Genomic DNA, 15,124 nt, shown 5'->3' on the forward strand with positions numbered 1-15,124 from the left:
GCAAGATCTGGCCACTATTTAGCTTCTTCCAGATCCTGCAAAAGCCTCCTTCCCTTGGACACATGGATAGGATGATAAGTTTTCTCAAGGCCCAAATCGAGTTGAGCTTCCTGCCGTCCCTTGCCCATGTGGCTAGGGGACCCTCCTCATCCAAAGATCTCCACTCTCCTCTTCCCATCCAACAGGTTTTGGAATGTCAGGACCAGGAGATTTCTAGTGAGAGGCCGACAGTGTCGGGTATCTCCCCCCCCCCCCTTCTTGACACAGTCATGGTCTTTAGCTGGCTCAGTTCTGCAGCCCTCAGACCAGGGTGGGCCTAGTCTCTGAGGGGGCGGTGCAAGTTCCCTGGGGGTGGGTTTGGGTCCGAATGTTTTGGACCGCTCCCTTCCCTTGGGGGCTTTGGTGCTGTACAGCTCAGGACCAGTATCGTCTGGGGGCTTCTGTGCTGCATTTGGGTCCCTTTTCAGGTGGCCTGGCCACTGGGGATGGGGGGCTTCGTCCAGTCCATCAGCTTTCCGGGTAGTAAAGAGGACCTTCTGCATTTTGGCAGTTACCTGTCATTCTTCTCAAGGTTGTTCCCAACCTTTCTCTGGATTGGGTGCTGAGGCCTCCTCTTCCATCCATGGTCAGCCCTCCTGCAAGCACCATCAGATGAGTACTGCCCCACTTGGGGTACTCATCTCTTCTGAGTCCTTCCCTGAGCTCACTGTGGAGGAACCCCCTTGAAAGAGAATGTGTAAGAGGAGGTAGTTGGACTCCCCAGAGAGTCCTTCACTGATGACACTGATTTTGAGGAGGGAGACTGGTCCCCCCGACTTCTGTCTGAGGAGGTTTTCTTTGGGGACATCCTGGAAGTTTGAAACAGAGAGGTGGATTGTCTTCCCCATCTTCAGAGGAGTGTATGTTCCTGAAGGTGTTTGGGATGGGCCCATCTTCTACCTGGGTGTACCCCCCCCCCACTGACAAGCTTGTGGACCTTACCACCAGCAGGGCTTGGAAGGAGCTGGACATGGTGGAACTTGTCCCCAACAAAGCAGATTGGTTCCTCAGTCCCCCTAAGAATATAGGTCTTTTTTGGAGCAAAGGGGTCCCTGTCGATACCATCATGGTGCTTAGTCCATCTCCTGAAGTCCTGGATGATTGACCTTTTTGGAAAGTGTGAGTTTGCCTCTGCTACATTTGGTCTCTGAGCAACTAATTATTTGGTCCACTTTACTTGCCTTCAGAGGGATTTGGTTTCGGAGCTTACCACTTCCCTGTCAGAGTGGTTTCTTCCAGAGAGCCTCAAGTTAGTCTCTCTGAGGCTGCCCACTTTCACATCTTTAGCCAATGCTTTGAGTTTGATCTCCAATACTGCGTAGGCCACCTCTCGAGCGGCAGGCATTACTATCCGACGGTATGCCTAGCTTTACCTTTGCAGGTTTGCAGAACCCTTTAAGGTGTCTTTCACGAACGTCCACTTTGTTGGTTCTACTAACTGTTTAGGAAACTTTAATCAGCATCAAGTAGGAAGGCAAGACTCTTTTCGCTGTAGGGATCAAGTTTTCTACTCCCCCAGAGGTCCTTTTCGAAGACCCAGAGGGGAAGTAAGAAGCTTTGGTTCCAGAAGACTTTGTCTTCCTTTCAGGATGCTCCCCAGGAATCCTCTTCCACAGGCCGGGGCAGGGGATTCGACAGTAGATGCCACCCTAGGGGCAGAGGGGGTCTGCAAAACTAGGGCTCCTGAGAACCCTTTTTGGAGAAGCCCTTCCAGTGCTCCTGAAGCACTGCCCGACTATCCTGCCCTGGAGGCAGTTGGGGGTCATCTTTCCCTTCACCCTCGAGCCTAGACAACTCTCACCTCCTGATCAGCGAGTGCTAAAAATTATTTCCAGGGGTTACTTCATTCTCTTTTCTCAACTCCTACGTATTCGGAAATTTCTCCCAGACGTACCACACCGCCAAAGGGAGTTGGCCTATCTCAAGGTACAAGACCTCCTTCGAAAAAGAGCCATTCAAGAGGTCCCAACAGGACAAAGGGGGTCCGGAACTTACTCTCACTTCTTTTTGGTGCCAAAAAAGACTGGGAACCTGCGTCCAATTCTGGACCTCAGTAAGCTAAACCTTTCTGTCAAGAAGTTGTTCTGGATTGTCGCTGTACAGTCCTTTCTGTCTCTCGCGCAAGGACAGTTGGATGTGCTCAGTGGATCTTAAAGGTGCATACTATCATATAAAGATTGACAGATGCTCCAGGAGACACTTTCGGTTAGGGGTCAATCATTATCAGTTCAGAGCCCTGCCCTTTGTACTCACCACAGACCCCCAGGTGTTTACCAAATGTATGGCAGTGGTAGCAGCTCATCTCCAGCTGCAAGGTCTCCAGGTTTTTCCATACCTGGATGATTGGCTTCTCATGGCTCCTGCTAGACATCGACTAACACTGGTGACCAGGTATGGCCACAGTCTTTTCCAGAATTTAGGCATCACCGTGAATCTGCCCAAGTCTAATCTAGTTCTGAGCCAGTACCTGAAATTCATAGGAGTCCTGCAGGACATGGTATCAGAGACTGCAGCACTATCTTCCCACAGGGCTTAACTGATTCAAGATAAAGTCTCGCTTTTGTTGGCTCTAGCACGCCTGCCTGTTCATTTGATTCTCAAAACGCTAGGCTCCATCGCGGCTGCCATTCAACTGGTGCCTCTTGCCCGGTAGCATATAGGAGTTCTGCAATGGACCTTGGCAGTCCAGTGGTCCATTCCGTCTTGGCCCATGTCCATGGCAAAGTTGATTCAGATGTGCAGCAGTCATCTTGCTTGGTGGTTTAAGTTTCCAGACCTGTTTCTAGGAAAGCCAACCTGTTTCTAGGAAAGCCAATTTGTCGTTGTCGTCCCCCCCCGTCCACCCAAGGTCACAGTGACCATGGACAGCTCGCTGTTGTGGTGGTGGGGGCATTTTCAGGCAGGACAGTTCAAGGCACATGGTCCCCATAGAGACCAAATTGCACATAAATGTCCTGCAGATGAGAGCAGTCCTTCTAACGTTGCAAGTTTTTCAGGAATGCCTCCCTCTGGACCATAGCAATTCAGACGGGCAACATGGTGGAGGTCTGGTACATCAACAAGCAAGGGGGAACACGGTCTTATCCTGTGTGCGGAGAGGCCATGAGAGTATAGGAATGGGCAATATCTTCCATGCGCTTTCTTCTTGCAACTCATATACCCAGGAGTTCCAAAATGCTGGCCGACAAACTCAGCAGGGTCCATCTGGAGTCCTCATGAGTGGTCCCTGAATCTGTTAGAGGCAAGGCAAATCTTCGACCATCTGGATCAACCGTGCTGAGACTCTTTTGCTTCCCCAGTCCACCACAAATGCGGCAGTTATTTTGCCATGACCCCCCCCCCCAATCAGGGGAGTCATCCAGGGACGCTCTTGTTCATGATTGACCTCTAGGTCTCCTCTGTGCTTACCCTCCTACTCCCCTAATACCCAAAGTCTTACAGAAAGCTCATTGCCTTAAGACTTTCCCATCCTTCGTGTCCCTTTCTGGCCTCATCAGGCGTGGTTCTGCTTCCTAAGGTCTCCTCTGAAGGATCCATCTTGGGTATGGGATCCCATTCCAGATCTCATTTCCTATCCTTGGGGGCTTCCACTTCCCAATCTCCAGACCTTTCATCTAACCACATTGTTTCTCCAGTTCCAGTAATCATTTCGTAGTCCAGGTCCCTTCCCTGGTGAGGAGCATTATTTTAGCTTCTCAAAAGCTGTCTACAAAGGTGTATTCCAGTAGATGGAAAAGGTTTTCCATTTGCGCAAGGCAATGGAATCTAGATTCCTTTTCATCCTGTCTTCCAGATGTTTTGCTCTTCTTATTTTCCCTTTTTCAGGATTGGGTGAGTTTTCTACCATTAAGCTCCAGTTGGCCGTCTTCTCTAAATTCCATACCGGCAATGAGCATACCCTTTCTTCCAAAATGTGCAAAGCCTCTCTGAAAGTTTTTCTTCTTAGACCTCCTATTAAGGATCCATTCCCACCATGGGATTTGACTTTGGTGCTGCAGTCCCTAATGCAAAAGCCTTTTGAACCAGCTGGTTCGTATGATATTAAATTCCTTTCCTGGAAGATGGCCTTTACTTCTGCCAAGAGGGTCTCAGAACTTCAGGCTCTGTGCATTAAGCCACCATTCATGATCTTTCATAAGGACAGGGTGTCTCTTAGAACAAATCCTTCCTTTCTCCCTAAAGTGGCCTCTGAGGCTAATCTCATTCGGTTAGTTCAGCTACTGGTTTCCTTCCCTAATTACTCCAGTAAAGGAGAATATATAGTTCATTGTTTAGATGTCCACAAGCAATTGTGTTTTTATTTAAAAAGGACTGAGGAGTTTAGAAAGGTGGACCAACTCTTTGGCCCTTTCTGTTCTGAGAGAAAGCCACAGGCAATTTCAAAAGGATTGCTGGTTGTATTTGCTGGTTGTATTTCCTTCATTTATGCTAGCCTGCATTTAGAACTATCCAAATCAGTTAAGGCCCACTCTACTAGTTTTTATTTTGCTATGTTATCAGCCTTTTTGGCTAGGCTTTCTCTTGATGAGATTTGTGCTGCTTTTACTTGGTCTAGTCCACACACTTTCATTTTTCACTACAAATTGAACTTGGTATCTAGGAACAGGGCTTCCTTTGGTTCCTCCATGCTCCAGCATATTTTTCTTTGAGGGCACCCAGGGTGCATAGTAGCTGGGGACTCTGGCCTGTCTGTGAAGGGATAACGACACGGATAGAATCGGATAAAGAATTATGTACTTACCATAACGTTGGCATCTGTGTTATCCATTATCATTATTCATCACATTCCCGCCCTCCTTCCCCTTCCTTCTGGGGGTTCTGTCGAGGCTGAAGTGGCTTGTATTTGTTGAGACGTCTTTGGCTTCTGCACTTGAGCTAAGTTAGCAAACTCGATCTGAGGGGTTCTGTCGAGGCTGAAGTGGCTTGTATTTGTTGAGACGTCTTTGGCTTCTGCACTTGAGCTAAGTTAGCAAACTCGATCTGAGGGTTAGAAGGTAACAAGGGATTATGGGAAGGGGAGGAGCTTGAGCTGAGGATCTCTGTGAGAAGTTGATGGTTGACCTAGACCCATTTGTGATGAATGACACTGGATAGCACGGATGCCAAGTTATGGTAAATACATAACTCTCTCTTTTTTTTTTTTTTTTTTTTTAATCTCTCCTTCATAAGGTCGTGCCCTGTAAAAGATGGCATAACTGTGTTAGGGTTGGAAATAAATAAGTTGGCTAAACGTGGCTGGTAAAGCGTAATGACTTGAAAACATTCAGCCTAGGACTGAAATATATGCACTGTAAAATGGGCTTCTCCTTCCCTACCTTTGCAGTAAATAAGAATTCATATCTTTCTTTAATGGTTATGTTAACAAAAACATCATAATTTTCCCAGATCCCGGCTACCAATAGGAAGTTGTATGTTTTCAGTTAGACCTGTTCAGCATTCTGTAGGGTACTCTGGTTCTGTACATTTTTTTTCTATAATTTTAAACCCAGTAACACAAAATCTAATTCTGTGAGTTTTTCAACCTTTTTTGTTAAACCATGTTATTAAACCTCTGTAACTTAAACATAAAGGGAGTATAGGTAAGCAGTTGCACAAGCAAACTGACATGCAAATTAAGTGAAACCCTCCACCTGTCACAGCAGTCCCTGCAAAGGCCAGTTGGAAAGCCTGTATAGAATCGTCCACTAATCTTTCCAATTGCTTTGCCCACACCTCCGGGTTTATGCAGCTTAAAAAGAGTATGCATGCATTTAGTTTTTGATCTGATGAAGTTGAAGTAATGAAAAAAGCACTCATCTTAATAAAAAATGTGATTGAAGAAACAGTTGCACAGCTGGTCATTGAGTATACACTTTTCGCAAAAAGAATGTCTGGTCACTTTTCGCAAAACAAATGTTGTCTGGTCACTTATCTACAGTCTTCTTCCAGAGTAACTTTCTGTACGGTTTAGTCCTTTTGATTTGTGTTTTGTTGGTCCTGGAAGGTGCCCACCTAGCACCACTAGATTTGGATAGGCAGAGCAAGAGGTTTTGTGCATGCGTACTTGTGTGCATGCCGGTCTCATTTTCGATCACCTGCGTGTTTACTTTCTTGTGGGAAGTAGATTTCCCAACAGATTTTCATTTGCATTGATTGTTTTGTTTAGGCCATCAACATGACATTGCTAATTGTCAGTACTGTGCTGGGTTTAATTTACAAGATCATTAAACTTTGGTTCCCAGGCTGTCCTTCCGAAAAAGTCAAAGGATAAACATCCAGGGAGAGTGATGTCAAGGATTCTGAAGGTGCTTCACCAAGATTGCTATCGCTGATGCAGGTGAGACACCTTTGTAGTCCCTTGGTCTGATGCCTTCTAGGCCAGAGTCCTCTGGCATGATCCCTCCAGAAGTTGTGACTGCTAAGGCCCATAGTTCGCAGTCTGACAACAGGGTAATGTTGGTTGGGTCTGATGCTGCTGAGCAGAATATGGCTTCCGATGCCAGCTTGCTGGTGACTGAGGATGTTGTTGCTATACCTTTTGGTTATTGTTAAGGAGGAGATCCTTGAGAACCTGATTGAGGCCATGGCTGCCCCTCTGTGGGCATCTAAACCATACAAAAGCACAAAAACTGATTTAATTAGTGGTGTCTACAGAATACCTTAAGGGAACGCCTGAGGTTGCATCCTAAACTCCCAACCAAATGACAGGGAAAGCAGATTGGTGGACCGATTTGATAAAATGACTTGTACTTCAGCCAGCCTGGTCATGAGGACTCTCAACTGCCAGTTCCACATTCTCAGATACCTGGAGTCATTACTAGAGCATATTAAATCCAAGGTAGAGGAGATAGAAGACCAGAACCTTTGGAGTGAAATCCAGGACCTCTGTAATGCCTCCCTCTAAAAATGTCCAGACACTCACTTAAAAGTGGCTGTGATACTGTGATGCTCTTGATGCATTATGCATCATGCAGGGCAGCTGCTCTAGGGTCATTCACTCTGAGACATGACTGACTGAGAACCCGTCCTGTCTCTGACAAGGTGAAAGCTGAGCTCCTTGATTCCCCTTTGGACAAGGAGTTCCTTTTTTGATCCCCCAGTTGAGAAAGTATTTGATGGTTTAAATGTCTCCCACTCCTAGATGTAAGGGGAGCTGCCCTTCTAAATATTGGCCCTTTCTTCCTAAATATGAGAAGACTAGACAGACTAAGCGGAAAAGACCAAGACTGCAGAGAAAGTGGCAAACCAAGCAATGTTCAATATCTGGGGGATCCAAGGATCCTGCCCCACCCCAGGAGCAGCTGTGACCATCTCCAGCACCTGATTCTCCTCCCCCAAATTCCCACCCCAGCCCAGTTCAATCTCCTAAGTGTCTGTTATTTGATTGAATGTTCATTTGATTGCAATCCAGTTGGTTGAATCCATTTGACTGAAAACTCATTAGATAGAAAAGTATAAGTGTATAGAAAGTATCTGATGTTATTTTTTATCATAGGAGTTGTTAGAGAAGTTAATGTAGCACAGTATGTATGAATTGCAATGGTCGACATCATGTTGTGTGTGTGTGTGTGTGTGTGTGTGTGTGTGTGTGTGTGTGTGTGTGTGTGTGTGTGTGTGTGTATATATATGTATATGTGTGTGTGTGTATATATATGTATATGTGTGTGTGTGTGTATATATATATGTATATGTGTGTGTGTGTGTGTGTATATATATATATATATATATATATATATATATATATATATATATATATATATATAAATAAAAATCAGGGAATGGGGGGTGCAAGGTGTCTTGCCCCCCTGCAAAAAAATGTTATGGTATATTTGTTATAAGAAGATTTTCAGTCATATGGGTTTGACCATTTGTGTTTGTCAAATGAACATTCAGTCAAATGTATTCACACCAATCTCTCATCCCATCCCAGTCTCCCTCCAGGGAGAAGATTGTTTGCCTTCTTAACCCAGAACAGATAGGGACTGAAAATCGTTAAGGAAGGCCGTACTGTTCAGTTTTTGAAATAAACTCAATTTCTAGGGATCCCATTCCATCTCCTCCAAAAAAAAAAAAAAAAAGAAAAAAAAAAGTTGCCTCGCATTATCATCAACCTGTTACAGGGTTTCATTCAAATAGTTTCCGGAAAAGAAGTGGGTACAGGGTTCCACTGAAGACTTTTTTTCTCCTGCTCAGAAGAAGCGGGACTATGAGACCTATCCTAGGTCTCTCAAGGTTAAGCAAATCAAGATGGTAACCTTGTAAAAGTTGTTTCCTTTGATTTCAAGAGACTAGGATGCTAACTGAATTTAAAGGACACCTGTATTCACATTCCTGTAGCCCAGGAACATGGGACATACCTACATTTTCAGGCACGGGTATTTAAAATTGCTAATTTTTTGACTTGCCATTTGGCTTGTCTACTGTTCCAAGAATTTTCACCAAATGTCTGGCACCAGTCATTGCTTTCTGCAGGACACTAGGAGTTCATATATACCCTGACCTGGATAACTGCCTCACTCTGGCAACGTCTAACCTAGGACTTCAGCAGTCTTGCAAATCACAATGGATTGCTTTGAAAAGATAGGCGTAACCCTAATCCTACAGAAGTCACAATTGCATCCAAGCAGATTTCTTTTTCTCCACAGGTAGTACAAACATTAACTACAGACAGCTTTGGCAGGGCCTAGGGGATCCATTTGACACATTTCAAAGTTCAGTGGACTTGGGACAGGCAGCAAGCAGTCAGAAAGAGATAGTGGCAGTTTTCTTGGCTGTGAAGGCTTTCAGAGATCAGCTGTCTCCGGTAACTCTTTAAATTTGGACGTACAATGTAACCATTATATGGTACGTAAGTGTGTGTATATGTGTGTATTTGTGTGTGTGTGTGTGTGTGTGTGGGGGGGGGGGGGCAGTGTTCTCCCCTGTGCAGACTAGCTTTGAATATTTGGATACTGGCACGGCAACTCAGTGCAACACACCCGCAGCATCATGTTTCAGTACTGCAACATTGACTTCAAAGAACATAGTAAGTTGTGCCTCACTTACCATAACTGCCTTCTTATCCAGGCAACAGTGGTTTTCCTTTCTTCTGGAGATGGCCAAGGGCAATTACCATAAGCTTCCACACAGACTGGACCCACTCTCACAAGACAGGGATTGTTTGATACACTCAAGCTTGAAGCAACTTCAGGTAGCTGACTGGACTTTTAGACACCTAGTTTCTGAGGATGTGCAACAGGTGTTAATGGAAACAAAGAAACCTGCTGCTAGGAAATCTTGTATTATTAAAGGGAAGAGATTTTCTGTTTGGTGCCTAAGCAAGAGCCAAGACCCTTTCAAGGCTAGTATTTCTCTGGTTTTAAAATATTTGTGCAAGTTATTATCCTCTGCCCCTTCTTAGTTCTTTGTCAAGGTTAATTTATTGTCTATTTCAGCATGTCTACCCGTGGATCCTCTGCTTTAAATGCATTTCAGTGTTAATGATTTTGAAAGAAGTGTTGCATACCAAACTTCAGAAAACAGGTGTCTTCTTTTTGAGAACTTGACTGGTTGGAAAAATTTACTTTTTTTTTCATTTAAACCAGCCCATGTTGGCTGATTTTTGAGGTACGTAGCATGGAAATGGTCTTAACGGATTGCTGTGATTTCTGCAAGAAGAGTGCCTGACAGTCTAAAAACAAAGGATAAAGTATTCTCTATACCCCAGATGTCCACATACAACTCTAATATTAGCTTAATAGAACTAAAACATTCAGAAATTCTAGCCAGTTGTTCATTTCATATGAAAGTAAGAAAAAAGCCTGTGTCAAAGCAGACTATCTCTAGGTGCTTGTCATATGCTATTCCTTTTGTTATGCCCAACACAACAAGGCAATTCCAGATAGTGTCAAAGCACACACCACCATAGCTTGGCTTCATCAGTGGGTTTTTGGAAAAGAGTTGATTCTAGAGTTATGCTACAAGCAGCAACTTGATCATGTGTAGATACTTTACAAAGCACCACGCATTAGATTATTTTTCCTTTCCTACAACAGGCTTTGCTAAGACCATTTTCCATGGCTACAGGACCCTCTGTCTTTCTTCTTCCAGTCCGTATAAGCTGTGATAGTTTCTCATATAGCTGAGGTTCCAGCAGCAGTCATCAAAAGATGAATGTAGAGCAGTTGTGTAAATAAACTGACCATAACAGTAGATCTTTGAATGATCACTGCTGCAGTAGCTCCTGACTCCTTATTTTTGTATATTTTTTGTCACAAGGGTAAGGACTTGGAAAAATGTAATTTTTAGATAAATAAAAACCAGATCACAAGCCGCCCTCTTTGTTGGCAAGAAAGCTCTGAAGGGTTTAGCATCCAAGCCATTGTTTTTGGTGCCCTCAAACTGTGAAAGCCTGACTGCTGCTACATCCTATGCAGGATGTAACCCATGTAGCTGAGGCTACTGCAACAGTGATCAGTCAAACAGTACTGATATGGTAAAATCTGATGTCTCTTATGTCCATTCCTCAATGATGGGTCTTCGGGTCTGAACTTGGATTGGTGTTCTGCCACTCAAGACTTTGTATCCCAAGCTCAGGTTTCTCTCATGAGCCATAACCCAGTCTTCAGATCTCATTGGCTGTTCGTTCAGACCTGGATTTCCTTGCTCGGGCATGGGTTAAGTTTAGTAAGAGTTTTTTTCTTTAGTTTCTATCACTGGTTTACAAATGACTTTGGTTCCTATTCTTGTAACATGTTTACCCTACCTTCCCTATCGTAGCAATAATTTCTAAAAACTATGTATAGAGTTGTTGCTATTTCCTCGCATCTCAGTGCCACCTTTCTTGTAAAAAGAAAGAACTATAATACTCCATATATTCTATTCTACCTTGTTGGACTTTGTTAGAGTGTCTGTATTGTGTGGGACTCTCCAAAATGTCAGGTAAACCTTCTGGTTTTAAAAAAATATGTGGCCTATGGCCACAAGATACCTAACTTGGATGTACACTCTAAGTATGTTTACTGTCTGCTGGGGAAACGTCCAAGTCTCAGCATATTGGTACTGGAGCGTACCCTTCCTCAAAGGCACTGACAAATCCAAAAGGGACAAAATCACTAAGGAGAAGACTAAGGAGTCTAGGGAACTCTCTCCAGATCATTCTTCCTGTCTGGTTTCTCTGGCTTCTAAATCTTTCAAGACTTGGGATCAGCTTGGAGAAAAGTGTCGGATCCTATAAGATCCAAGACTGCCACTCTTCTGGAATAGCATTTTTTTGCCAGAGCCAGTTTCTCTTCTGCTCTTATCGCCTCCTCTTCAAGAGAGGATTAGCCGTCACCCATCCAGACCCCCTTCCACCAGTTTCTCCCTGTATTCAGTTTGGCCAACCAGAAGCCTTGGCGAAGCTGATGCTGACATCCTGATGAATTTTCTCAGGACCCAGATTCATTTGGGGGTCCTTCCAGGTCTAGCTGCCACTGGACCTAGAAGTTATGTTTCTCTTCCACATCCTGTAGTAACTCTTATCTTGATCAGTTTGTTGGACTCTGGAGTTATGGATCTGAACACTTCCTAGAGTATGTCCATCCTTGACCCAAAGATCTGGTTATCTTCTACTCTGGCAGCATCTCTGACCTGTATGGCTGAGATGTCATTGGAGTCCAGGGGATCCTGTAGCTGAAGCTCACTGGATCAGGGGAATGACTGTGAGGGTTTCTGATCATGTGTGTTCCTTGGAGCTGTTTAGCACAAAGGCCAATTTTATAAATACTGTTTGTGGTGGAAGCCTACCTTTTGGTCAGGAGGTAAAAGCCAAATTGCAGAAACAAGAACAGGAGGGCAGGGCCTTCACTGTTTGCATTGCATTTCAGCCTCCACAATGCTCCTATATTAGGACCCAACAGAGTCTATGGCAATTATGGTTGTTCAGAGGTGGCCAGTAGCAAACTGAAAACAAGGATTGTGGAATGGACTGCAGAGGTGACTGCAGTATGAGTGGCACAATGGTCAGCAACTTAAACCTCTTGTTTCGGAGCCGGCTGAAACTTAAAATTAGAAACAAGAAGTGAAGGAAGTATTAATTTTTCAGTATTGGCATTAAAGTAGTACATTTAATAATTTGGTTAACTGGATACACATTCTGATTTTCATGGACCCTTTCTGATGCTACCCAGGCCAGAAGGACAAAACCTCGGTATGTGGACATTTCAGAACGTAACGCTCGATTATAATTGTTGGCTACGGTAGCCTGTGGCTATGATGTTTCTTACTATCCATTGATATGGAAGTTTAGCAGTCTTGATATTGGTCCTTTTTTAATGTAAAAGAGCTGTTGACCAACAACGAAGTGAAAAGCATTTAGCAAGGTTGTTAGTATATTTTCTGGGCCACACTGAAAGATGCTGGTCTTTAAGCACTTACTAAATCCAAATGTAAGTAAAACCAAGTCTACAACTCATTTTAGTGAGGCATACTTGTTTAGTTTTAACCTTCAAACTGATGTTGCAGCTGTGTTAAAAAAGTTGTTTCTTTTGTATTCCTTTGTGCCACAGATGTGACTTCCACGAGATGGTACATGTGATGCATGTCACAGCCGTAGTAAAACAAAACTATAGTTTGACAGAACTTTGTTTTGAATATATGCTGATATAAAGTGCACTCTTAGGTGTGAACTCTGGTTAGATTTTGCTTGTGAGGTTCTAACAGACATTTTTGTTTCCCCTGATATTGGATAGCCAGTAAATTATTTGTTCTGTTACCCAAGCTAGGGCAAATAAAGGTTAAAGTTTACTTTAGATGTAGAGTTAACTGTTTGTAACCACTGCTATCATATTTCATAAATCTGTCTGCCAAAAACTGACGGTACGTTTAATTTTTATTTGCAGAAGAAGAAACAAGGGCCTCTTGCCTAGTTTGGAAGATCTTCTGTTTTATACCATTGCTGATGGACAAGAAAAAATACCTGTACATAAATTTATTACTGTAAGTATGTCCGCATACTGTTCTTTTTTCAGTATTTATTGATTTCATTGTGTTTGTTGTAGAGTTGTGGTAGGTTCAGTATTCTACTGTCTACCATACTTCTTAACTGTCCAGATTTTTGCCTCGTATTTTCTGGTCCGTTCCTCATAAAATATGTGATTTTCTGGCAAATCACTGAGGATTGAAGCCACAAAATGATGACATACATTTGAGTTTTAGGCTTTTTATCCTTCAGAAAATGCATGTTAACCCAAAACCTGTTATTCTGGCAACTTTCTAAGTTTCTAAGAGCAATATTTAAACTCTGACCCTATTTTTGGGCCTTTGTACCCCTTTATTTTTGGCTTTGTTCAGATTTATTGCTCTAAGATGTTGAGAGGTATGCTGTCTACACAGAATGTTCTGATCATGTAAATGAATTTGCATGTAGATCATTCCATTTGACAACGAATTACATTTGTTGACCTGGGACATGTGGTTGTATTTATTTATTTATTCATACATTCATTACACTGAATGAATTAAGCCTGTTGGACAGAGTCCATCGTTATTTTACTTTAGCCGTCACTCCTTACCTTGAGTAGCGTAACAAATTTTTGTGAAGATAACCACCAGTGTAATCACTTCAGCATAGCCGTGCCTTCAACAAGGAAAAAGATAAAAGCTGTGTAACTGTGAGCAATGGCAGCATTTGAATATACCTGCCTTACCATCTCTTTCAAGTTCATAGAGTGTTACTAAGTTACAACCAGGGAGGCTAAAATTGCTCCTATTAAAGAAATTTTCCTTGCTTATCCCCAGTGAAAATCTGCGATCACCTATCTAGTCATACAGACTGTTTTTAAGCATTTAGCTGCATTATTTATTACATTTAGTGAAGTGGGCAGGTACCCCACCCCTAGCTCCCATCTCACCGTTTCAAAAACTGGACAGGAGTATAGGTTAGGGAGGATGGCAGGCTCCTGTACACATTACGTTAAGGATTACACAGGTTGTTTTGTTTGTTTGTTGTTTTTTCCACAAATAAATGAGCACCTGGTCTGTAATGTAATCCTGAGGCAATGTAGCAACTGCCTCATGTACACCAACAACCCTCTCCTCTTACCTCCCAGCACTCAGACTTGCGAGAGATGCATTTATATATCCAAATTGGAAGCCACGCACTCTCCAGCCAAGACCGGAATAGCTGGTCAAGAGGAGAAGATAAACGCTTGCACCACACCACATGGAACACATAGCCCTCCAGAACACACAACAGCAATGCCTTCACATAAAACCTCAAACCATACACCCACTTTCCTGGAGACTGTCAATAAAAATCTATCCAAACAGCAGAGCCCTCCAAGGCAGGAACACACTACACCACCACAGCACAACACTAATCATGAGACGCATAACTCTCCTAAACAGTGTGCCACTCATACAAAGCCCCAAGGCAAAACAGCATGCCCAATACACTAGTCATAGGTGACTCGATAGTGAGGCACACTGATGTCCCACTCACTGGGTTGAATAAGGAGAAAGTAACAGTCAGCTGCCTGTCAGGTGCTAGGATCTGCCACATAACGCACGCACTCAGGTCCCTCAACAACAGGTACAAATATGACTCGGTGATTGTACATGTGGGTGTGAACGACCTGAAACATACCTCCCTGGACTACATGAAAAGAGACATGGAGGAGCTCTCGGATTATGTCGACAGAGCAGGTATGACCCTAGCCCTGAGCGAGCAGCATCCTACCATCACCCAGAATGATACCACAATACAAGCAGAAAATTATTGATTTCAACAACTGGCTAAGTTTCTGGTGTCACTCTAAGGGGATCCAGTATCTGTCTGCCTGGGATGACATGATTGACAGACCTCGATGCTTTGCCAGAGATGGTCTGCATCTGTCACCCCTGGGCTTCCAGATACTGGCCAAGGCTCTTGCCACCCCTATAGTGCCATTTTTTTAGGTGGTGTTCCAAAGACCAAATTACCACCGTAACTGCTACAAACAAATGTAATCTGAAGGTCATGCTGCTAAACACTAGAAGTCTAAATCTCAAAATGCACTCGCTCGAAGCACTCCTTAAAATGGAGAACATCGACATTTGTGCTGTAACAGAGACCTGGTTCAAGGCAGCAGAAAGCACCCCTACACTA

At 43.6% G+C, this 15,124-nt stretch overlaps 1 protein-coding gene across 4 annotated transcripts in view; it reads left to right on the plus strand.

Moving 5' to 3' along the window:
* Positions 1-15,124, plus strand: part of GLS (glutaminase) — a 1,896,678-nt gene that overhangs the window by 109,745 nt on the left and 1,771,809 nt on the right. For all 4 annotated transcript variants that reach the window (XM_044075192.1, XM_044075191.1, XM_044075190.1 and 1 more), the window contains exon 2: positions 12,879-12,975. In XM_044075192.1, coding sequence (XP_043931127.1) covers positions 12,879-12,975 — 97 coding nt within the window. The remainder of the gene's footprint in view (positions 1-12,878; positions 12,976-15,124) is intronic.

This window comes from Protopterus annectens, chromosome 6.part0 (genome assembly GCF_019279795.1).
Source record: "Protopterus annectens isolate FY-2018-M chromosome 6.part0, PAN1.0, whole genome shotgun sequence".
Taxonomy (NCBI): Eukaryota; Metazoa; Chordata; order Ceratodontiformes; family Protopteridae; genus Protopterus; species Protopterus annectens.